Here is a 25,918-nt window from a genome sequence, read left to right as displayed (position 1 = left end):
AGCTCAGAACGAAAGTTAAAACGTTGATTCAATTAAAGGAAGAACCGAGGGGGAAATCGCTGCAAGCAGGTATTATAAATGAAGACTCTGACAATTAAACAACACGTTAACGCTTTGACAAAATCGGTACGTCTTCACAGAGTAACAATCCCTGTTTGAAACCTCCCCCGTCGCAACGGAAGGGCCACACTAACCGATGTTGTCTCGGAAAAGTTCGCTCCATTGCATATGAGGTGCGATATCAATTCTTAATAGCGTTACAACTTCGGCATCGACTGTGCTTCATTGTAAGACGGGGGTGGTAAGCTGTCCCCTTGAGGGTCCATAGGAGGCGCACTTGGAATATTCTCAGGGAAGATTGGAGAAGCCGGGTTTCCTGGTGTCTGGTGTGCAGATATCTGGGGAAGTCCGCCTTCAGGGTTGGGTGATGACATGGTGGGAGGCTGCGGGGGATACGGAGCACTACCCTGCTGAGGAGGGTAGGTATGACTCGGTCCGGGAGTGGGGTAAGGTGGTGCATAACCTTGTCCTACAGGGGCAGGGTACGAGCCTGCTACAGTTGGATTTTGTTGAACGGGATCGGCGACGTAGGGCTGCGGGGGATACGGTGGATTTCCTGGCGGCATTGGAGGAGCACTTGCTCCTGGAGCCAGGCCTGGGGCGCATGGATACTGCTCTCGCTGGTACTGCGGTGTCACAGCTTGTGGGTACGTAATCGGTGGCGGCACACTTGCAGCTGGATTCCCAGGGGCTGCGCTATGGTAATACACGGTAGGTGCTGTTGTCCCTGCCGGCATCATTGGATGCTGTTCGCTAGGTTTGGCGGTCCTTGGCGACACGTTGATGTTGGCCGTCTGGGAAACAACTCTAAATGTTTGTGGAGGAGGTTGGGACCTCGATCGGCAGGCCCTATAAATGATGCAGATGACTCCAAGTACGATTACGAAAATCGGTATCGCTGCTGTCCAAAATGTTGACGACGATGCAGAAACACTGACTTCAATTACTGCAAGAATAAAACCAAATTTTACAGGAAACTGACTTTAAAAGGAAGACAAGAAGCGATAGTGAGTCGTATACCTACATCCCATGTTTTTGTAAATCAATGATCTCATCACATCTAAAGCTAATGGATAGTCATCACAAATTAAAGTCTTATTGACTATACATAATACTCGCATTTATTTGCACTATATTAGTATGCGACACACACTATTCGCACCAATAAGACGAGTTCTCGTTTCATGTGTGTCATCGAAGACAAACAGCATAAAGCTCTTAGTTATCCTCTAAAAAGGGGGGAACAATTATTACCATTTGGAAAGGGATAATGAGAGATGATACTCAAAGAAATATTAATACATACAATGTATTTACCTCCGCTAGGAGGTGAAACTACAACGGTCGGCTGAGGTTATGTTTTCGGTTCCGTAATGTACTATTTATGTCTGTTTGTCTGTCTGTCTGTCTGTTTGTGTACAAGATAACTTGAGTTCACCAAACTTGCAGGGTGTATTCACAATGAAGTATATAATAAAGAAACGATTGAATTTGGGGTTCTTAAGGTCAAAGGTCATAATATGGTCACAAAGGATATGAATACGCTTAATCTCCCAATAACTTAGGAATGGATGATTGTATTTTCACCAAACTTGCAGGAAGAAAGAAAACAGTGTAACTTGGGGTCATGATGTCAAAGGTCTTAGGGGTCATACAAAAGCAGAAAATATAGGCTTTAATCTCCCAATAACCCAAGAAAGGATGAACGAATTTTCACCGAACTTGGAAGGTGCGTTCATGATGAGATAAGAAAAAAATGGTTAAATTTTGTGCTTATGATGTCAAAGGTCATATTGAGGTCCAAAAGGACATAAGATAAGATGAATCTCAAGAACGGATGACCGGATTTCACCAAACTTGCATGGTCTGTTTAAAATGGAATAAGAAAGAAACAGTTGGGGGTCATGAGGCCAAGGTTTAAAGGCCATAGGGGTCATGAAAGTCATGATATAAGCTTAATCTCCCAATAAATATTTACTCATGATCGGATTTTCACCAAACTTGAACGATTTCTTCATAGAAGAATTAAGTAAAATAGAACAAAAAGAAATTGCGGTCATGATGTCAAGGGTCAAAGGTCATGGGATCATAAAGTACATGATATAACTTTAATCTCCTGATAACTCAAGAACGGATGATCAGATTTTCAACAGATGCATTGCATAGATGCCCACAGTAACTCTATGCTTGTATTATAAAGATACTTCCTTCGCAATGTCTATAATCACGGCTGCTTGGTGGATATTTGCTCTCTCAGTACATCTTTTAAACAGGTGTTTCTGTTTTTGTTTGTTTGTTTTGTTGGTTGGTTAGTGTTTTTTTCTTTCTTTTTCAGCAAGGGGACACGTTTGTATACTCTGTTCTAGCTGTTAGGAACAAGCCTTTGTGTGTATAGGAGTGTAGGTATGTGCCTGCCTGTGTTGTGTATATGTGCGTGTGTGTGTGTGTGTGTGTGTGTGTGTGTGTGTGTGTACGTATATAATTCGTGTGCATTCACATGCCTGATACTTACCATGGGTTGTAGTCTCCCACCCTTGCATTCCGCAAGTTATGTACACATCCTCTGAATGTGGGCAAAGAGGATACTCTTGGTAGGTGCAATTTAGCAGCGATGTCTCTCTTCCACTGCACACAACTTGGCCAATTCTAGTCCTGACACCAAACAAGTCAGCATCTACCCAACTCGCGTCACTTACTTGTACATCGCTGGTGGGGTAACCGAGCTGGTCGCACACCACAGTGGCCTCAACTGCCCCGAAAGTGTCCCTACAGACAGTGGTCCAGCGACTGTCAATAAAGACTTCAAGGCGACCACTATGTGCGCTCTGGCCATCCCGCAAACGTACTTCGACTGGAGACATAAAAAGGATTGAACATTTCTAGGCACGATGGGAAATCAGGTGGAAAGCTGAATGAATAATTATACATTTATCTTTAATCCATGCAATCAATTTAATAGTCAGCGTGTTCACATAATGCATCTGTCAAGTCACCCTTAACTAGTGCAAATAATGTATTTTGCAATATTTTTTTCATAATCTAATATCAAACCTTGTAAATGGAAAAAAAAATGGCATGGTAAATTCTGATACTACTACTATAATCAAGAACGACCTAACCAGTGGTGGATCCAGGGGAAGCACATCGGCTGCCCCCCCCCCCCCTATTTTGTTTAAACAAAAGAAATAAAAAGAAAATGGGGGAGGGGTGCTTGCCCCCTCTTTACGGAATTCCCGCATCTGCCCCTGCTTATATACGTACTTCGTTTGTACTGGCAAGTTTTGTGAAGACTTTTACGCGTGTATTGCCTCTTCTTTCATCTTTCTAATGCACATTACTTCTTATGCTTCATACATAGATGGATCAATTTGATTAGAACCTACCTCTTGGGCACCTAATACCGACGTCATTGGACCAGTCGCACGATAAGAATGATTGCCCAACACAGTCTGTCAAACGGTTTTCGTCACCGCCACATAGGGGCGCCGTTATCACCCACATCGGCCCAAAGCCCTGGCCAAAGACAGTACTGTCCCTCACTACCTCGGCTTTGTCGTAAGGCAGACCCAGCTGTCTACATGCAACCTTTGCGTCAGTGACAAAGAAGTAATCACTACACACGGTTCTCCATCGCCAGTTGTGGTAGATCTCTAATCTGCCCTCATCGGAGTGGATGCCTCCGATCAGCGTTAGATCGCCATCACCTTCATGGATAAACGCAATGTTAAGTGGGTGCAACTCAATTCCAGAATGACTCAGAGAAGGCACTCGATCATAATTATGGTACAACCTTTGTAGACCTGACGGAATCCGTACAGATTGAATCAAGTGGCCGTATAATAAGCTTAAAATGAGCTAACTGCATAGGAGAACTTAGTCCACAAATGAATTATGTAAAATAGTTGCCTTCATACATACAGAGTTTATAATAAGCCTATTATAACTATGTCCATTGAATATTGACCGATTCTCAAGAGAAGTGTTGCAGTGGATTTGTTGATTGATACGCAACGGAATGCATGAAAATCTCGATCACACCTATAAGGTGTAAGTGGTCTATGTAAAAAAAAAAGAGCAGCAACAACAACGCATGTTGGATAAATGGTAAAACATAACATAGCTCACATGTTCCAGCTTTTTAGATACCGTATTTACTTATACAACACACATCATTATTGTAGTCTTTTGTTGTAGGTCTACTCTCCAGTGTTTTTTTTTTTTTTTTGGTTTTTTTTTGCATCGTGGCTTGTTTCACCCTAAATAAAGACAGCAATCATTCATACTTTGAAAGGAAATCGTAGTTCCGAAATACGCTAGCATTTCCTGATAAGCAGCTCTCAATAGGTCCAAGACACACAAACACTAATACTATGCCCTTATTCGACGGAGGATGAATTTCAAAGGACCATCTTTATCGGTTTCACTACAACACAAGTTCTAAAATTAGACGATGTTAATCTATTGTATGTAAACTAAGTTCTATAAAAAAGAAGAAGTACATTTTCTGCTCTTCGTGTAAAACTGAAACTGTGTAGAAGTTGTGCACTTACTCTGGGAAAAGACTTCCTTGAAGCAGAAGACAAAGACCATCAACTTGAAAACCACCTGAGAGCTTGTACAATGCATGCTTTTCCCGCGTCTCGGCTTCGAGTGGACGTTTTTCGTTCTAGACGACGTATCGCAATCCACCTGTGCCATCATCGGAATTATGAATGTGAGCTGAATAATATCAAGAGATAAAGAACAAAATAAAATATTTGGTTTCCTCTCGACTGCAGTTTGTCACTGTTCTCTTCAGGGTAAGCCAACAGTGACAAATTTGGAGTTATTTGAAAAGACCTGGGCATGACATGTTATGAGCAACGTTGACTATGGGTATAGGAGGGAGGTGGGCTTCCACCTCCTTGGGTATAGGTAACGCCGTCAAGGACATGATGATAATTATACCAAAGAGCCACCAAAATAATGATACACGATATACACAATACATCAGTCTTCAACCAATCTGTATATGATTAACAAGGACTACCAGTATACAATTCCACAGACTCATGAGCTTTTTTATAGTGGCAGAAACAAGACAACATGATCTATTCGTCTACATTACCAAGTATAACTAGCTCAAGTAATAACAAATCATACCATCATAATGTATAAATGCTTTAATTTGAGCAGTAAGATTGCATATGGCTGTTACCATTATAGTTACTCCGATGATTCAAGATAACACATGCACATCGAGAATACACACACACACACACACACAACACACACACATACACACACACACTTTCTCCCTCTCTTCCCCTCTCTCTCTCTCTCTCTCTCTCTCTCCCACTCCCTTACTCTTTCTATATATTTCTCATATGCTGAGTATAACATTGTACGTACCAAGGAGGTTTTATACATGGAGTTCCAACTGGCTGTAATTTATTCAAACAGTTCCCAGATTTCTATTGATGTACAAAAGAATTCCACAGGTGCACTTGTGCCTTTGATGATCGATGTTCCAAGCCGCCGTCTTGCTGAGAAATCTGAAGATTCATTCTGAACGTTATCATAATGTTGGTTATATTTTGCTTATCTATTCATTAAATGGAATGAAATTCACTTAATAATAAAGCATGTAAAACAAAAGTCAATTCCGTTCAGAAATTTGCGCAAAAGTGTAAATCAGAGCTGTATTGTGTGAAAATGTTTAAAACTGTACCATCCTGGAAAGCTGGTTTTATCACTTTTCGACTTAATTTCCCCAAATGAAACTTACATGTAATAATCTTCAAGTATGATTCTTTATTGATAGATGATATATGGCGGGCCCGTAGCCAGGGGGGGGGGGGGGGGGGGGGGGTGCGTCGGGTGCGTACGCACCCCCCCCCCCCCCAAAAAAAAAAAAAATTCTGAAAGGTCCACTTTTTCATAATAACGGTTTTTAGCAATTCTCAAGATAACAATCCAAATAAATATAAAGACACATTATATGCTACGTAAATGTGGAAGAGTACGTTTAACAATGTTAAAAATAATTGTACGAAACCCTTTTGTTGTATGAACCATCGGATCGTCCCCATGCACACAAACACAAATGTTATGTATCAATTTGTGCGAGCTATTATTATATTGGCACTGCATGCCATGGCCCTTGGCGCGTGTGACCGGTGTTTTTTTTTTTTTTTCCACTGACCGCCCGAGTACGTGCGATTCGTGGATGACATTGAGGTTGACACTTGCATTTTGTCACAGGAACAGAGGTAAGTGGATGAAAATCTAATAGCCTCAAGTTTACATATATGATAAAAATTAAAGAAATTTCCTCGAAATTACTATAATCGAAAACCTGAGACATTTTATATCTACGTCTCACAAAGATATAGTACATGTATATATAAGTACATGTTGGCATGATAATGCCTGGGGTAGATTATTATGTCAACTATTTTCCATTATGAATGCATGCTCCAATCAAATTGTGAAAAGGTGGTCATGAATTAGCATTTCTTACGAACGATCAGGAGAGACAAAACAAAATGAAAGGCCTGTCTTACTCCAGTTCTCTTGTAACACTCATTGGGCCATTATGCATGCCTAACGAATTATAATAGCTGCTTTTTCTAGCCCTTTTGCTAGTACCAACATTCGAGAAAAGATCATCTATCAAATAACTGTACGATCTCCGTGCATAATCTAATGCTTTTAAACACACACTTATTCATATTTTTCATAAAAAACACAGGTAATGAGCCGGATTGAGTTAAAATTCTCACTTACAGCTTTGTAGAAGTCTGAGTCAACAGTATCACACAGTACTTCAAGACGTATTAGTACAAACGATTTCTTGAGCCTGCACCGTTTCAGGCTCTGTTCTGGATACGGCGGTAGAAACTCATTCTTTTTTGTTGTTTATTTTATCATTATTTACTAATCTCTTTTCTAACTTACAGGTAGCGGATTTCTTTGCAGGCCAAATTCGGAAATGTACTGTTGATTATTACTTATACATTTTCTCATGTTGTGACAGTTCTATTGGTTCTCATTTTAAAGTGAGCCAAAACCTAAGAACATTCTCACTTATAATTTCCAAAGAGTATTATGCAGGCACGCAAACTCATTTTAGTTGTATTTCATTTAAATGTAATGGGTAAGAGGGTATGAGAGAGAATGGAAAGTGCTGAGCTATGAAGTAAAATGGTAAAGTAAAAAGTTTGTCAGATAGTATCACAAAAGCCTGAATATTGCAAGAGCTCCGGAGTAAAAACAGTCAGTGAAAAACCCTATGTATGATAGCATTGTGAGAGCGTTAGACTGCATTGTGACGCATCGTTATCTAATTTACATTCTTTATTGATATATTTTCATAAATATCTCAGGTAATGAGTCGGATTGGATTACAATTCTCACTTACAGCTTTGTAGAAGTCTGAGTCAACAGTATCACACAGTACTTCAAGACGTATTATAGTACAAACGATTTCTTGAGCCTGCACCGTTTCAGGCTCTGTTCTGGATACGGCGGTAGAAACTCATTCTTTTTTGTTGTTTATTTTATCATTATTTACTAATCTCTTTTCTAACTTACAGGTAGCGGATTTCTTTGCAGGCCAAATTCGGAAATGTAGTGTTGATTATTACTTATACATTTTCTCATGTTGTGACAGTTCTATTGGTTCTCATTTTAAAGTGAGCCAAAACCTAAGAACATTTTCACTTATAATTTCCAAAGAGTATTATGCAGGCACGCAAACTCATTTTAGTTGTATTTCATTTAAATGTAATGGGTAAGAGGGTATGAGAGAGAATGGAAAGTGCTGAGCTATGAAGTAAAATGGTAAAGTAAAAAGTTTGTCAGATAGTATTACAAAAGAAACTCATTCTTTTTTGTTTGTTTATTCTATCATTATTTACTTATCTCTCTTCTAACTTAAAGGTAGTGGATCTCTTTGCAGCCCAAATTCGAAAATGCCTAGAGACAGCTAGTAACCAAATATGCTACTATAATTTAATAAATAAGAAATAACCATTCCAGTATGTATCTTAGTGTGCACACTAAGACAGATCAAATCAAATAGGAAAACATCTGAGCACTAAGCCTGAGGTCTGAATTTGCACTCAACTTCTTCCAATGGCTAACGGATGTTTAATTTTTGAATTTCACTGACCTCCAAATTTCACAAAGAAAACCTTCTTAGCATGATGGTTAATATGACATTTGACTGATATTGGAGATGTTTGCGAATCGGATCTACTACCTTTAATATTATTAAATCTAAAATGATTATTTGAAAGTTCGGAAATGCTGGAAATATCCTACCACAAGGAGGCAAAATATAAATGGTTCACATTTACAATTCGTTTTGTTTTAAAAATTTTCTTATTTATTTTCGTTTTTGACAAACTCGCATACCAACGGCTGATATACTGTATAGTAAAGTGAATGTTTCATCTTCCAAACAGCATCCAATGGGATGGAAAACTCCAACTGAAAGGTGGACACCGTGACCATACTCGCTAAAGAAAACGCGTAATAGGGGTCGTTTTTTCTCACGGATTAGATGGAAAGTGTGATGTACGAGCGTATATAATCAAAGGGTATCAAAAAGGCCGAAATTTGGGAAAATGGTATATTGTTCAATCATGATGAAGTACTTCTTTAGGGTGTAGGAAACATTTAAGGAATACTTGTTTTTAAGGCCCGAAAAAATTATATGATCATTACTCGTTTATGTAGGGGCCATTTTGAAAGTCCATGTATGAGCATGGTGTCCACCTATTATTGTCGCTACCCCTCCCGGGACAGTATCAAAGGACCGTTTTGTTAATTAACGCAATCCCCCCTTCCTTTAAAAATCCTGGCTTCAGGCCTGCTAACGCGGGTATACAATAGAAAAAAATAAAAGTTAAAACAACGCCAGGAAAATCACTATTCTCAATTTTGCGGCGCGCTACGCGCGCAGAGTCTCGAACACAATTAAACTTTGCAACTTCCTGGCAAAATGAGTTTTTACTATTTCCTAGATGAAATACCGTAACGTGATTGCATACAACAGACAAAAATACAAATTTCCTGGAGACTTTAAAACGTCATTAAAACAGTCAAAATTCACAATTTGCGGCGCGCTTCGCGCGGAAATTCTTATACAACTTTTGTAGTTCGGTCGTCCAAAGAATATTATATATATATATATATATATATATTGTGTGTGTGTGTGTGTGTCTGTGTGTGTGTCATCATTGGCATTGGTACCGAAGGTCCGTTTTTTTAGTGACCGCACCCCCCCCCCCCCCTTGAAAAATCCTGGCTACGGGCCTGTATGAGATTAGTGCCCGCGTATGCCCAGTCGAGTAATTTTCATTTTCATTTCAGCATTTTTTCCTCAATTTCTGTTCACGCATCCTCGTGTCTGTACCACCTAGCTTTTATAAGAAGGGATAGCGAAAAGTAATTACCATCACAAAGACATAATTTCCTTTGAAAGTGGCTGGTGATTTAATATGCAATGAGACACGAGTCATTAGGCGTTTTCACATCAGCCCGATGTTTCGAAATAGCGCGCTATTTTCTGACTTGGGAAATTAAAAAATATCTCGAGCTTGGAATTTTATCGGGCTGATGTGAAAACGCCTATTGTCTTAGTATCGGCGCGGCTGATCCTGTCTGGCACATGCTTCAAATATTTTTGAGCGGCGGCTTCGAACATAGATCAAAGGGAATAACTCTGTTGTTACTCCATCTCTTCAACCTCCTTGATTGTACTGAGCTTTTATATCGTTACTATCATTCTAAATAAGAAAGAGACGATTTATATCACATGCTTATCCAGCATGCATCGCTTGAGGTGACATTATCCTGTTCCGAAGGGATACCTGCCGAGTACAAAAGTGAGATGTCATACCCACATTCATCTCCATGGAAACTGGTTCTAAATAACCTCAACTATAGCCTGAAATATCAACACTATATTGTGCTATACCATGCATGGTCGCACTACCTGGTTCTAACCCAAGGTTTTATACCATTGACATCATTAATTCGGTACTGTAACTTGATAATTAAGGAATTAAAAGCAGGGGCGGATCCAGGGAGGACAGCAACCGGCGCACGCCCCCCCCCCTTTATTTTTTGTTAAAACAAAAGAAATAAAAAGAAAAAATGGGGGAGGGGTGCGTGCGCCCCCCCCCCCTTTATTTTTGTAAACACGCCCCCTGAATTCCTGGATTCGCCCCTGTAAAAGTATAACATGTATCACGGCCCGCCGGTAACATGGTAAGCATGCAAAGCCGAGGTCACTCGATGTCTCGATTCTTTTTTTAAGAAAGAGAGAGAGAGAGAGGGGGTGAGTATATCTTTTAACGTAATCATAATTCAGAACGTCTATAAGGTTTTTGTGTATGCCATGCTGAAACCATCTTGCTGTTGCGGCGGATTTCAGTGGGTATATAGAAGGCACGTACATCGCATCAAGGACCATTGTAAACATCTTGACCAGTTGTTGTTGTTGTTATACGAACTGACCTCTACTCTAGCTACATCATACCTAAATATCCTTTGGGGTCCTTTACTGCTTCATTGGAATTCACTCACTATTCATCGACGGCAAGGGCGCGCCTGACAATAAGGCACCATAGAGTGTAACTATCATATTATTACAAGACATGACACTACAATCCACTGACCATTCTCAGAGACTCCAACTCTCCCGTTTTCGACGGGAGATCTCCCGCCGAAAACCCATTTTTGCAAAATCTCCCGTTCTCCCGTTTGAGATTTAATTTCTCCCGCCCTGGCTCAATGCCTCCCGTTGGAAAGGATTTCTTACTTATTGCTATCGTATGTTGCAAAAATAAGCCTTAGATAGTACCAGAGAGCATCTATAACCCTAGGAACTTCGCGCTTCGCACACATAAACTTGGAGCCTCCCGTTTGCTAGGGGTTTCAGGCGGGAGAATCTCCAGATCAGAAGGTGCTTGGGGTTGGAGTCTCTGCATTCTCCTACTGATGATACGACGCCAGTACATGTTCGGCGCATCCATAGCATCAAGTCTGTTAGCGCAGACCTGTACACATATCATTAGTTTCATATAGATTATGGCGCGTATTATGTAGTATACCGTCGGTACATAAACATGCGGGCTCTGCGATTTATGAAGCAAGCCACGACATACATGTTTAGAAAGAAAACAAAACAAAAAACGGCACGTTTGGAAGGCCAGCTCCAGAGAGCTCGAGAGCGAGATCGCCATGAAAGACAGGATTTTAAAGACTTGGACACAATAATAACGGACGTGCTTGTCAACATTTTGTGGAATCACGCTACAGATAGATAGTCTGAAAATAATTGCAATCAATACGAGGCACAGATTGTTGCTTCACCTCCCTGATCTACCTGATCTTCACAATACCCTAAAACTATATAGTGTTATACCATAATTTATAATACTCACCGATTTACACATGTACCATGAGCAAACTGGCGATGCACGATTAACGTGAAATGATGTCTCAGTACAATGTATTGCGTGAGCTGAGCTGCCTGCACGAAGCGCTCGCCCGTCTCTTCTCCTCCCTCCTCAAAACAGCATCATAGCATAATTTCAGCCGTCTCAATACATTATTTTTCAGTTGATGTTACTAGTAGTCTTTTCAGCTGCTCAAGTGTGTCGGGGCAAACTCTTCATCACCATTATCTATGGCTCATTCATATTTTTGCCTCCCTGAACTTATAAAAGCAATTTCTCCTTCTTACTACTAGAATAACTTATTGATTACTCGGTATCGATAAAAAAGAAAGTGGTCAAATAATGCTCGGAGATAAGACTATTGCGACGCGGGAGCGAAAGGTCACGTATTCCATGGATACTCGGCCAGCCGACAGAATATATATACACGTATATATATATATATATATATATATATATATATATAGTATTTTTTTTTTCAAGGCGGAGACCAATTTTTCAACTCTTGCACTTTTCCGAAAAGGAGGAACAGTAAGGAGGAATAATGATGTCAAAGGTATACGCACTGATTTCTCCTTCCTTGTCATATCTCATATATCTTTATAGTGTGAAAGGTGTTTTCAGTTGTTAAATCCCTGGGCCGTCGCATCTTAGTAGTGTGTAAGTGAGAGAAAGGATGAGATGATAGACGTAGCTTGAATCCTCACAGTCTGTTTTTTATTCTCAAGCTTTCGGGCCCTGCCCTTTATATCCACACTGGGGATCAAAGAAATAATGATGATGGATACAGAACATGATATAGATATTGTATGCAAAAAAAAAATGATAATAATGATCAAGATAATAGTGAAAAGACTATTGTTTTATTATTCATATCATTATCGTTATTATTTTCCCAATTATCTTGGTCATTATTATCTTTTGTATACAATATCTATCATGTTCTGTATCCATATCATCAATATATATATTTTGTCCGATTTCTTTGATCCTCAGTCTTGATAAAAGGCAGGGTCCGAAAGCTTGAGAATAAAAATCAAACTGTGAGGATTTAAGCTACGTCCATCGTCTGATCCGTTCTCTCACCTATATATATATATATATATATATACTGTATAATTATATCCACAGGCATAGCCATGGACATGCTCATAGAGCACATAACATTTTAACTTTTAATTGATGCAAGCAATAATATTCTGATTTTTCATTACACAAAAAAAAAATTATACGCAAGTGTCCTCACTCTATACTTTGTTCAAGCTTAAACATAACTCACAACCATAACTACAAACATGCACACACTTGTCACACAGACACACAGACACACAAACACAAACACACGCACGCTCACACACACACTGACATACTTCAAACGCTGTATTCTTTTTCTTTAATATGTGAACAATTACAATGGTGTGCAGCGCTAAATTCAATTCGACTCAATTCAATTCAATTCAATTTATTTCACATCTTTCAAAAAAATCACAACGATAGACATACATGTATGTATAAAATGTACAGAACAGAACACAGAAATATACACAAAACAAAGCATAAGCAGTACAAGGACAGTTACAGTGAAGTATAAACACAGTAAAAACAGTAAGAACCGCAGCAGATGTGTAGGAATGACAAAAGGCCATTGGCCTGTCAAAGGTCAAACCCTTGATGGTCTGCATCTTACAAGTTTGCATTTTAAAATTTGTGTTTAAATCACAGAACATAAACGGAGACAAATAGAAAGACAGGGAACATGGTAAGAATAAGATAGAGAGAAGCGATGACAAGATTTACATGTACTAAACTCAAAAGACAAATACAAACAAGCTAATGAGCTACAACAACAATAACAAACAATATATGAACAAACAACAGGCAATCAATAAAACTTAAAGATACCTCAAAATATATTGCATATTATTTTTTCTGTAATAAATACAATTTATACTTCCTTTTAAAATCACTTAAAGTGGAACACTGTTTAAACTGACTTTGACTGACTTAAAGGCGTAGGACGGTGTGTCCCTTTGCACTCCTCCGGGTGAGCTCACTCCAACCTCTCCTGTCCTTTGCCTGGTGTTCAAGGCTCATTAGGGTTGATCCCGTATCACAGCGAAGTTGGTCTCTCCATCTGAGGGGAGGACGACCAGGTGGTCGTGCTGTGTGGAAGTCATTATAGTAAGCTTCACGTGGCAGCCGATTCTCTGGCATGCGGATGACATGCCCAAACCATTTCATTCTGCGTGAGGTGATTTCTTGGCTGATGGATCTTGTGGCGTTCAGAGACTTCCTGATGTCCTCATTCCTGATGCGGTCTAGAAGCTGAACGCCTGCAATGGTCCTGAGGCATCTCATTTCAAAGGATTCCAGTCTGCTTGTGTCTGCCTTCCTTAGGGTCCATGTTTCAGCACCATAAGTGGCGATTGGTCGGATGAGAGCTTTATATATTCTCACTTTTAAGGTTCTCGAGATGTTTTGGTTTGACCATATTGTTCCTTTGAGACGGCCGAAAGCCCAGGCTGCAAGGGTGGTCCTTCGTTTAACATCATTTGTAACTGATGGGACAGTGCTGCCAAGGAAGACAAATTTGTCTGTCTTTTTTATCGCTTCATCATCTATTATGATGTCACCTTGTTCACTTGACATTATTCGGCACTTTGAGATGTTAATTTTCATTCCCCATGCTTTACATGCTTCTTCCAGTTTTTGTGTAGAAATCTGTAGCTTATCAAATACCAGGTCTAACAGCGTGGTGTCGTCGGCATAACGTATGTTATTGATATTCATTCTGCCCATGTGGATTCCACCATCTGATGTCTTGATGCCATCCATTACAAATTCGAGAAAGAGGTTGAAAAAGCTGGGGGAGAGGAGACATCCCTGCCTTACACCTGTGAGGACATCAAACCATTCAGTGATCTTTCCATTCACAAGTACTGCACATTTCGATTGAGAGTAAATACTTTCAATCAGGTCCACCAATGCACTGTCAACTCCAATGGAACGGAGACACTTCCACAATGCATCCCTCCAGATAGTGTCGAACGCTGCCTTGAAATCTATGAAGTTCCAGTGAATCGGGATCCGCCTCTGTCTAGCTTTTTCCATGATTTGGCGTACTACAAATATGGCATCTGTCGTTCCTCTGGAAGTTCGGAAGCCGCATTGTTCTTCTGAGAGGTAACTGTCGATGGTCTGTTGTATTCTGTTCAGCACCATCTTGCATAGTACTTTCCCTGGTGTGGATAGTAGAGTGATAGCCCTGTAGTTTGCTGGGTCAAGCCTATCACCTTTCTTGTGTACTGGGGTGATGAGTCCCTTGCTCCAGTCTTCCGGTGTTTTACGTTCAGCCCACGCCGTATTGATGATCTTAAGGAGAAGTTGATTCATACAGGGTCCTCCAGACTTCAGAGTTTCTGCAGCTATCTTATCCAGACCGCAGGCTTATTGTTCTTCATTGCTTTGACGGCTTTTTCAACTTCTTCAATGGAGAATGGCTCACTAGGTGAAGCTGCAGGAGGAGGCTCCGGTATAGTCTGGAGAATGTTTTCATCTCTTGGGAACTTCACATTTAGATGAGAGCTGAAATGAGATTTCCAGCAGTCCAGGACTTCAGCAGGAGCAGTTCTTAGTTCTCCATCCTTATTCTTAGCAGCTTGGTTGAAGTCTTTCTTTTTCTCCAGCTAATCGCCTGACCCTTTTGAATAACTCATGACTGTCATTTTTTGCATATGCTAATTCCATTTCTTGAACTTCTGAATTGAGCAGATTCTTCTTCCACCGTTTCACATCCCGCTTTACTTTCTGGTTCAGACATTTATATTTCTTCTTATTTTCTGAATTTGGATGGTTTAAAACTGTGATCCTTGCCTTCCTTCTTTCTTCACAGGCGTTACGTACGTCTTCAGGCAGACCTTTTACACGTTTACCAATATTAAACCCGACAACTTTTTCAGTGATGTCATTAGTTGTGTCTTTGAACTTCGTCCATAAGGTCTCAACATCTCTGTCCTCAAGCTGAAGTAGCGGTTCAAAGGCTCCTCCAATCCTTGCTCTAAACTCTTCTGCGATGGCAGGATCCTTAAATCTGCTCACATCATACGTTTTTGGAAGGCTCTTCATTCGCTTTGACTTTGTTGGTTGCATCTTTATGTTTGCCAAGACTAGAAGGTGATCTGAACCAATTTCTGCTGATGAGAATGATCTGCAATTGTGGAAGAGTTTCAGACTTTCTTGTTTTGTAACCATGAAGTCAATCTGGTTTTTGTAGGTTCCACATGGGGAGATCCAGGTTGTCCTCCTACAGTCTTTGTGTTGGAAGTGTGTGTTGCATAGGACAAGCTTATGAAGTGTGCAGAACTCCAAGAGTTTTTCTCCCCTTGCCTAAGGTAGGTGCCCATGTGCTGACATCAGATCCTACTTTTGCGTTAAAGTCGCCCATGACTATGAGCTCCTCTTTCTTTGGGACTTTTTGGATGTGATGGAGTAGAATGTCCTAGAACAGGTCACTGTCTTGCTCACTATGGGCTGATGTGGGTGCATAGACCTGGATGATGTTCAGAGTGCCTTCCTTCATCTTAAACTTAGCTGTTATGAGTCGGGATGAGACTGCTTCATAACTAACCAGGCTTTGTGTCATTCTGTTTGATATCATTAAGGCGACTCCTTCCCTGCCGATGTTGTCTGCTCTACTGGAGAGGATGACTGTGAATTTGTCCTTGGTTATGAACGTCTCTCTGTTTGTCAGATGCGTTTCACTGAGGCCAAGGATATCTATGTCAAATCGCAGTGCTTCTTCAGTGAGAATGTCCCACTGGCCATCCGACCTCATGGTTCTCACATTCCATGTGCCTATGTTGAGTATGTCACCACTCCTGTGTTTATGGGAAGTGTTTTCATGCATATGAGTCATGCTTTGGTGGCTACGTTGGATCCTGGCACTTATTACTGGTCGCTTACTTACATTTCTTAAGTGTTCTTCTATTCCTGTGTTGTTCTTGTTGGCGCTGTTCCTTGTAGATGTCCTCTTTCTATCAATCGTAGGGGTCTTCTTCCGGGGATGGGCTGTTGTTCTTCCTGCTGTCTTCACTCTGGGTACCTGTAAGGATGGCAGCCCTGAAGTGTCGTCGACCGGCAGATTCTTAGCACCCCTGCCACCCTTCTGCCATGGGGTGGCCACCGGGACTCGGGGCCATGGTTTAGGATCAGCTTTCATATTGGATTGGATTGGATTAGGTTTCCCGAGGGAGTTGTGGCCATTGCACCGAAGTGCAGGAGGCTGGGCACGAGTCCAATGAATTCCCAGCCGGGAGCAGCGATGGTATGCTGTGTCCGAGAGAGAGCTCTTGCCCCCTCCGAGGTTTGATTCGGGTTTTCCTTCCCTATCCAGAGCCCCGTTGGTTCCCCAGGCTGTAGAGCCCAGGTATCCAGGTTAGTACCACGAGGAGGTGGGGATGGAGCACACACAGAGAGGCGATTATGAACTGGCAGGCTGACAAAAACTTATCTAACATATTATATAAACTTATCTAACATATTATTCCAAAGTACAGGACCTTTATAAGAAATCACTGTTCTTGAGAATTTATATCTATAAAAAGGGATATACATTTTATGGGAATTTCTAGTAACATACATATTCACATCAAAATTATAAATGAAATAATCATTAAAAGCATAAGGTAATAACTCTTTGGTGAAGGAATACATAAAAGAAGCAATCTGAAATTAATTAATACTATAAATATCCGATAATTGCAACTTTAAAAATAACTCTTTAGTGTGTGCCAAATAATGTGTTTTAGTTATTGCACGTATTGCACGCTTTTGGAGTTTAAAAAGTTTCTGCGTTAAATACGTTGCACAATTACCCCATACAATATTACAATCTGATAAATGTGATAAAATCATACTATTATATATATTCACTAAAATTTTCAAAGGCAATATATATGCTTCAAATTATGCAGTACTCCAATTACTCTTGATATTTTAAAAGAAATATGATTAATATGATCTTTCCAACTTAAGCATTCATCAATAATAACACCCAAAAATTTAATACTTTTAACTCTCTCAATCTCAACATTATTAATCATAATATTGATTGAATTCACATCAACATTTACATTCCGAGATTTAAAAATCATATAATTTGTCTTTGTATAATCAATCTGTAATTTGTTGGCTAAAAACCATGATTGCACTTTTTGCATTTCAGTATTGATAAGCTCATTAATCGTTACAACATCTTTTCCAGGTAAAAACAGGCTGGTGTCATCAGCAAATAAAATTACAGATAAAATATCACTTACATATCGTAAATCATTAATATACATTCGCCAAGGGGGAAAAATAGGGGCCTATGTAATTCAGGAGACTGCACCTATATAACACAGTCTAACCTACAGTACAAATCATGACTAAACTTGACAGATTCAAATTGTGTTCGGGGAAGAAATCCTAACTTTGCAGCACCCGTGGAAGAATAGAAGCCGAGATAAATCATAGCCCAAATCTGATCTCGACCATTGACAGACACTTGGGTTCGCCGTTATTTGGTGCTGTTTGCAGCAAAAATTAAGTACGGGCTTATTTTTCTTTTTCACTTTATCAGTATAGGGGAAACAGCTGGTTACCAAGAGTGCTTATTAAAACCTTTTCACACAAATCAATGAATCACTACTGATACAAATACTGATGTCTTAATTCAGAGTTTGTTTGTTCTGTTGTTTTTTTAGACTAGATTATACAATATATAAGGTGATACATGCTATTTGAACAATATAGGCCTACAGCGTAATTACCAATTGTTCATGTTTGCTGTGCATTATGAAATGCAGGTGTATACGTTGAAAATTTATCTTTTACAACATGAACTTTGAATATATGATCCATAATACATACGGATGGCAATGTAGATTTATTCTGTTGTTGAAACATAAATCAATAGTAAAGATCAATAAAACAATCTGCGTTGCAAAATTTGTGAGATTTGAGAGATTTATCAGTACATAGCGTCAACTTGCATGGCATAAAATCAATAGTAAAGATCAATAAAACAATCTGCGTTGCAAAATTTGTGAGATTTGAGAAATTTATCAGTACATAGCGTCAACTTGCATGGCATAAAATCATTTAAGTTTCAGTTTGTTTTATTTCACCAGTTGCGATTTGTTTTCCCCGACAGATCTACAACGTGCGTGCCCTCCCTTCCCTATCCCTTTCCTTTGCTCCTCGTTCGATACCATGTTGCAAAGTTATATTTTAGTTAATTACATCATCGGGGGCCCGTTTCATAAAACTTGTCATAAGTGACAAGTTGTCATAGATGTGACAAGCTACTGAAATCCTTGCATCTGATTGGCTGAGAGCAAACTTGTCATAGAAATGTGGCACTTGTCACTGATAACAAGTTTTATGAAACGGGCCCCTGGATCCTCTTAAAACGGCAAAAACGTTCTTGCCGAGAACTCGTCGAACGAGGGGACTATACACGCCCTTTTCAGGGCCACACACATCCCGGACCAAGAAAGAATACGTGGTGCACCGTTAAGCCTTCTACCACACAACTTTCTACCGCCACGGAAGCATTCCAAGATTTCAAATAGCAGGAATGTGTGTTGATTTCGTTAAAAAAATAAAATAAAAATGGATATTTGTACAATTTTCTTCAGTGTGCTTTCTTTATGTAGTTGTCCTACTGTGACATCACGAATTTTGTAGCACTCTTGTCCAGCGATGGATGAACCAAAATTTTTACAATTGCACCGATTGTCCGATATTCATCCACCTTCACTGATGTGTTCCACTAATATTTATGCATTCACTCGACCCACACAACACTTGTGTTTCATTCCAAATACAATGTATCACGAAAAAAACAAATAAGATGCTGGACAAAAATCACGATCTTGGATCATACTCTCATGCATTTTATGCTTTAATATATCAAATAATTCTCACGATGCGAATGCTTCACAAAGTTTGGTTCACATTAGACAAGTCGACAGATACTGAACTGTGACAAAAATATAGTGGCAGGTTGTACAATGGCTTTCACTACAGAGACTAAAGGTACAGGGGTTTTTCTCTTTTTTTCTTTTTTGTTTGCTTGCTTGTTATTTGACTGAATGGATCACATTCAGTTACTTTACAATAGCCTTTGACACATGTGCAAAAATCGAGCAAACATCGTCATGGGCACGGACAAGCTGAAGAACACCCATTGGCTGAAAACAGGTTCCGTGCTAAAATGAAATAAACTGAACTGAACTGAACTGGCTACATTAGTTCTTGAAATATTTACTAAAACTTTCTGAAAGTATATTTCAATCTAATCAAAATATTTTGGGGCTCTCAATTTCAGGGTGCAGAACTATGTATGACTATGGATGGGAGAAAAATGTTTCTTGTGTGCTTTCATCATTAGAAAAAGGGCAGACTCACAAAATTGATACATGTATATCCGAAACAATGTGAAAATATCTGTTATCTTAGGTTTGGAGATAATCTAACGAAGCTTCTTCGGTTTGTCATGGGAAGTGGCACTATATTGATTTCATTCATCTTGTGTACGATAATGAAAATGTGTGTAATAATATGGCATGTGATGAGCACTGTATTCTAAGCAATTATTGCATATGCGAGGAGATCATAACAAGAGACCCGGGGTCTCGCGATCACCTAAGTATCGCAAGTTCACCTTCCATGCATTCTTGCAGACTCACATTACCTGAAAACATCGGAAAGTGGGGGTAGCTTTGAGAGCTGGGGGCATGGTGTCCATTTGCATATTCCATCACACTGGTAAAAATACCTGCCAAGTACACTGTACTTAATAGAATGTTGGACTATGCAGTTTGGAAAATAAAAGACTTGAAGCCCTATCACTTCTGATTCTAGAGAAGAATATTATTGAATATTCCTTAATTTAGGAGGTTTGGGTTTGCAATGAACAAACTTGGAACTATACTCATCAATGTGCAAACCCACAGTAACTTTGCTTTCTCACTTCTGGTTCTACAGAAGAATTGTAAATATTCCTTAATGTTCGGGGGGGGGGGGGGAATTGGACCCCCTAAGGGCCTCCAAGGAGAGCATGGTGCCCTATTGAACAAATTGAGATCTTAACCCCCTGGCATGTAAAGTTTGGTGAATATTCATCAGTTAAGTTTGGTGAATATTCATTAAGTTTGGTGAATATTCATCAAGGGGTTTTCAACAATTATGAACATGTACAATTTATATCACCATTTGGACCCATCCCACCCCACTCCCTTGGGTCCCAAGGGGAGGGGGGTACCCCTGATTCTGCCATGAATAAACTTGAAACAACAGTCATCAATATACTGACTCATTGTATTTTAATAGCTTAGTTCAATCACTTCTGGTTCTAGAGAAAATCTTTAAAGATTCCTTATCACTGGGGGTGGGTACCCCCCCCCCCCCCCCAAGGTGGGACATGGTGCCCATTTGATGGAAATGAGATCTATCCCCCTAGGGATACTACCTGCGGAGGTTTGGTGAAAATTCATCATGGGGTTTCCAAGAAAAAGAGGGAAATTTACAATTTAGGCCCCTGGGGCCACCAGGTGGGGCATGGAGCCCACTTGATGGGAATGAGATTCACTCCCCCTAGGGATGCTACCTGCCAAGTTTGGTGAAAATTCATCATGGCATTTTCAAGAAAAAGATGAAAATGTACAATTTGAGCCCCATAAGGACCCCTCCCCACCCCTCCCCTGGGTCCCAAGGGGGGAACCCCTGATCCCGCCATGAACAAACTTGAAACTACAGTCATCAATGTACTAACTCATAGTATCAACTTAGCTCTATCACTTCTGGTTCTAGAGAAGAAGATTTTTTTTTAAGATTCCTTGATCTTGGGGGGTTTGGGCCCCTCTGGGAGCCCCCAGGTGGGGCATGGTGCCCATTTGAGCAAATTGAGATCCTATCCCCCTGGGGATGCCACATGCCAAGTTTGGTGAAAATCGGTCATGGGGTTCTCAAGAAGAAGATGAAAATGTAAAAAGTTTGCGTACGACGGACGACGCACACCGGACGAAGAGCGATCGCAATAGCTCACTTGAGCCTTCGGCTCAGGTGAGTTAAAAAGCTATGCATGAATTCCATCATTACATACAGCCCTTTGACAGCTAAAAAGAAAAAGAAAAACAAGAAACAGAAACCCTAAACAAAGAGAAAAAAACCACTAGAACTACCAATTCAGATATTACTCCATGATCTTTTACACTTTACAATTGCTAGGAATCGAACAAAAGTAGAACTATACCTCCTCCAAAAACTGAGGGAGTCAGCTTAATTCACAATGTTTTTGTATGTTTTTTGCATTTTTTATTGAAAGAAATATTGTTACAATGGCAATGCTTTGTCAACATTGATGACAGAAGCACTTCACTCATTTAAAAACTCATACTGGTCTCATATGCCAAATCTCAGGTCAAATACTCAAAAACTGAGAGAGTTAACCCAATTCATACTATTTTTGTACTAGTTTCATTTCAACATGCTGTTACCATGACAACACATTCCACATTCACAAAAGATGAGTCTTGCACATCTACATACTACTAACAGTAGAGCAGTCACATATGTCAAATTTCAAATCAAATGCTAAGAAACTAAGGATGAAAAATTAAATCCATAATAACTATGTATAATCTTTATTGGAGCAAAAATAGACCATCGTGCTAAACGCATTCTTCAAAATTGACAGAAGATGTGTTTTGCACAACTAAAAAACTGCAATGTTCATTTTTGCCAAATTTTAAGATAAATGCTTAAGAATTGAGGGAGTAAGCCGAAGCCACAACATTTTTGTACATCTTTTTAAATGTAACCATGGCAACAGTGTTTGACATGACAAAAGATGAAGCTTACACATCTACATCATCATGCTTACATTTCCCAAACTTCAAGCCAAATGTCCAAAAACCAAGGTATTCAGCTCAATCCACAAATTGGTGTGTGCTTTTCAAAGTAAAATGCTGCTACCATGGTAATGCATTGTTCAGCATTGACAAAAGATGTGTTTTGCATACTGTACCTCAAATTTATATTGGTCCTAAAGTCAAATGTTCAAAAACTGACGGAGTTACCTAAATCTACAATATCTGTGTAAGATTTTCATTCATAAAAATGTTGTTACCATGGCAACACATTGTTCAACAATGTGGGAAGATGTGTTTTGCACATCTCTAATTCATTAATCGGTCATATGTGCCAATCTCAAGTTAAATGCTCGTACAGTGAGGGAGTTAGCTAAATCCATTTGCAATTTGTGTAATTTTCATCAAGAAAATGCTATTACCATGACAACACACTGACAAAAACATAAAGTTTGCACATCTACAAGTACATACATAACTACAGCAGTAATATGTGCCAAATTTCAAGTCAATTCCTCAAAAACTGAGGGAGCTAGGTCAATCCACATATTTTTGGATGATTTGTATTTAAAGGACAAGTTCACCTTCATATATATGTGGATTGAGTGAAGGCAACAATGTTAGTAGAACACATCAGTGAAAGTTTGGGGAAAATCCGACAATCCGTTCAAAAGTTATGAATTTTTAAAATATCTGTACAATCACTGCTGGAGGAGAAGACTACTACAGTGTATGATGTCACATGCGTACAACGATATACGGAAAATAAAAAGAGAATTTCACAAAACTTGACTTTTTGAATAAAGTGCACATTTCCTCGACTTGTTACTGACTTATGTTAGGGGTAATATTATTCCCCCTGACTTCTGAAAGAGAGAAGTCGAGGGTTCTTTCATTATGTGAGAAAAGTGAGAATATCTTGAATTTTCTTTATACTTTCCTTATATAGTTGTACTCATATGACATCACAAGCTATAGCAGTCTTCTCATCCAGCCGTGACTGAGCAAAAACTTCAAAAATTCATAACTTTTGAACGGATTGTCCGATTTTCCTCAAACTCTCATTGATTAATTCTACTAATATTGCTGCATTCACTCAACCCTCATGTCTATGAAGGTGAACTTGTCCTTTAAAGGATGGCAACAGATATACAGCATTGACACACAAAAGTGTCTTGCATGATAACTTATCATAGCGATCATGTCTCTACTCCCAATCAAATGCTCAACAACTGAGACAGCAACTCAATCCCCAAAATTTTGTATTTTTAAACTGCTGATGCCATGGCAATAGATTTCTTAACACTAACAGTAAGGGTGTCTACATTTTGTAGCTCACTACACATTACACTGATCACATGTGCCAAATTTCAACTGAATTGCTTTAACCTGTGGAGGACGGGCTGATTTTGCTACAACACACATTTCCCATAGAAACTTGCCAGAGTATACTCAGGACTCACCGGGATAAATCTGAGTCGTTTGATCCACAACATTTTGTTTTATTTTTTTTTTAATATGTATTCTATTATCATGACCATGCATAGCTCCATACTGATGAAAAAGGGGTCTTGCACATCTACCTATAATAGTGGTCACACGTGCCAAATTTTGGGTCAATAGTTTTAAAAATGTGAGAGTAGTTCGATCCACACAATTTTTCATTAGAAAGAAAGATCGACTGTTAGACCGCTCAATCGACCGACTCCCCAAACAATGGACCAATCGACTGCTCTGCCACCCGACCTCAGAGAGATTCCTATATATCCCCATACACACTATGTCTGGGTGGGGGTATAAGAAATATAAGACTTGAAGTAAATAACTTAAAGGCTACAGAGGGTGTAAATGCAACAAAAAAGGGTGTTGTGAAAGTGGAAGGCAATATATCAAAAAATATATCCGGCATATCTATGTAATATCGTGTAGTGCAAAACTTGAAAATATATATTACTGCATTATAGAGATACACTTACATAATGAGAGATATTGGCAATTGCATTTCAAGTACAATACGTATATAAGGTCCTTTACTACACTTTATATTAAATACATTAATAAAGAGATAACATTACATTTTAGGGACTTACTATACAACCAGAACAAAACAAAACACTGCACAAAGTTGAGCTGATTTGATATCTCAGCACTGAAATTTACTTCATAAATGTCATTAGCTCTTGATTAGCCATCAATTTCTTTTATCTATCATTTGTCCAAATGAAGAAATGAAGTAGATCTCAGTATTATGCCAGTTCAACTGTAACCCAACAACATCGCATCACTGAGCCAATTACAATAAAGATTTTTCTCCTCAGTGATACAAATTTGTTCTCTCTTTCCCAATAAAATACATGTACCACAACTAGCTTTAGGTCTGTGCCGAGTTTTACCACCCACAACTTGTTTCTTGTTTCTGCAAAATAAAGCAAACATCAACATGACGAAATGACTACATAATATGTAGTGCAGTTACTTTAGTTGTCATTCAGGAGATATTATCTCCTGAATGACAACTAAAGTAACTGCACTGTTTGTTTTCATTGGTTCTTTTCCCCATTCTTATCTCATTCAACAATGAAGTTCATTATCCTCTTTGACACAAAGAATCAAATAAGCCTTACTGTAAGTCTCAGTATGCAATAGCTTTTCCATTTACTCCTAGATACTTGATAACTCTCAGTCTCGCCTGACTTGTTGCTTGAGTTATGGCTACAGAGCGACCTCCCAGCAACAGTTCAGTGTATCTTTCACAAAGAATTAATTTTTATCATTAATTGCCTAATAATTTCTATTCATCCCTTCAAACTATGCTACCACTGTACATTCCAGGTGAAGTTAAGACTAGAAAATTACTTTGACCCTAATTGACAGTGAACACTGGCCAAAAAGATTTTGTTGCAAATCTAATCTTCTATTAAATCTACATTTCATATACAGGTGTAGTATACTTTGGGCCAAGTATTACCAAAATCCAAAGAGGTCTTTTTTTTCAATTATTTTAATGATACGTTGTTTATCTAGGGTGAAAAGGAAGCCTGAAAACACACTGCCTCTCAGAACCCTTTGATGCTAGGTCATAATAGGGGTAATACACAGACATGGTGATGAGGGCAATAAAGATACACTTAGGAACTCTGCATTATCATTTCAGTTCTATTAAAGACAGCCAATCCCTTTTGCATGCAAATTTCTGAAAAGTTGGTGAGAACACTTAGGTATTGAAGAAAACACTATTTGGAAACCTCCTGTATATTTTGACCTCAGGAGGGTCTTTATTTGTTTAGTTAAATCGACCGTTAAGATTTGAATAATTTTTGCGAACTTCACAAAAAATTACAAATCAAAATACTAGTCTAGTTTTACAGACCTGTGTGAAGCACTTAGTTGTACATGTAGTTCATGTAAGTGGTGTGTTGTTATTTTCCATTGATAACAAAGTAAGAGAAGCTAGTGAATTCTTCTTTTCTGACAGCTTTAACATGCATTATC

At 39.2% G+C, this 25,918-nt stretch overlaps 1 protein-coding gene across 1 annotated transcript; it reads right to left on the bottom strand.

Annotated features, from left to right (window-relative positions):
- Nucleotides 1-211: 211 nt before the first annotated feature.
- LOC139725250 (uncharacterized) lies at nucleotides 212-5,601 on the bottom strand. Its single transcript, XM_071636343.1, has 5 exons — nucleotides 5,452-5,601; nucleotides 4,611-4,779; nucleotides 3,444-3,764; nucleotides 2,573-2,911; nucleotides 212-1,006 (listed from the first exon to the last, which is right to left on the bottom strand). The coding sequence occupies exons 1-5, from the start codon at nucleotides 5,467-5,469 to the stop codon at nucleotides 258-260; spliced, it is 1,596 nt and encodes a 531-aa protein (XP_071492444.1). The 5' UTR covers nucleotides 5,470-5,601; the 3' UTR covers nucleotides 212-257.
- Nucleotides 5,602-25,918: the final 20,317 nt, after the last annotated feature.

Source organism: Diadema antillarum, unplaced genomic scaffold (assembly GCF_040938485.1).
Source record: "Diadema antillarum isolate AM-2024a unplaced genomic scaffold, OU_Dant_1.0 seq00000029_RagTag, whole genome shotgun sequence".
In the NCBI taxonomy this organism is placed as follows: domain Eukaryota; kingdom Metazoa; phylum Echinodermata; class Echinoidea; order Diadematoida; family Diadematidae; genus Diadema; species Diadema antillarum.
Note: the sequence above shows the minus strand (reverse complement) of the source record. Positions and strands in the feature narration are given on the sequence as shown.

Bases quoted from the DNA above. Each gene is read 5' to 3' on its own strand.
- LOC139725250 (XM_071636343.1), bottom strand. The intron at 3,765-4,610 runs GTAAGTGCACAA...TTATCCATGAAG, and splicing joins CAAGGAAGTCTTTTCCCAGA to GTGATGGCGATCTAACGCTG. The intron at 1,007-2,572 runs GTAAGTATCAGG...TTATTCTTGCAG, and splicing joins GTGGGAGACTACAACCCATG to TAATTGAAGTCAGTGTTTCT.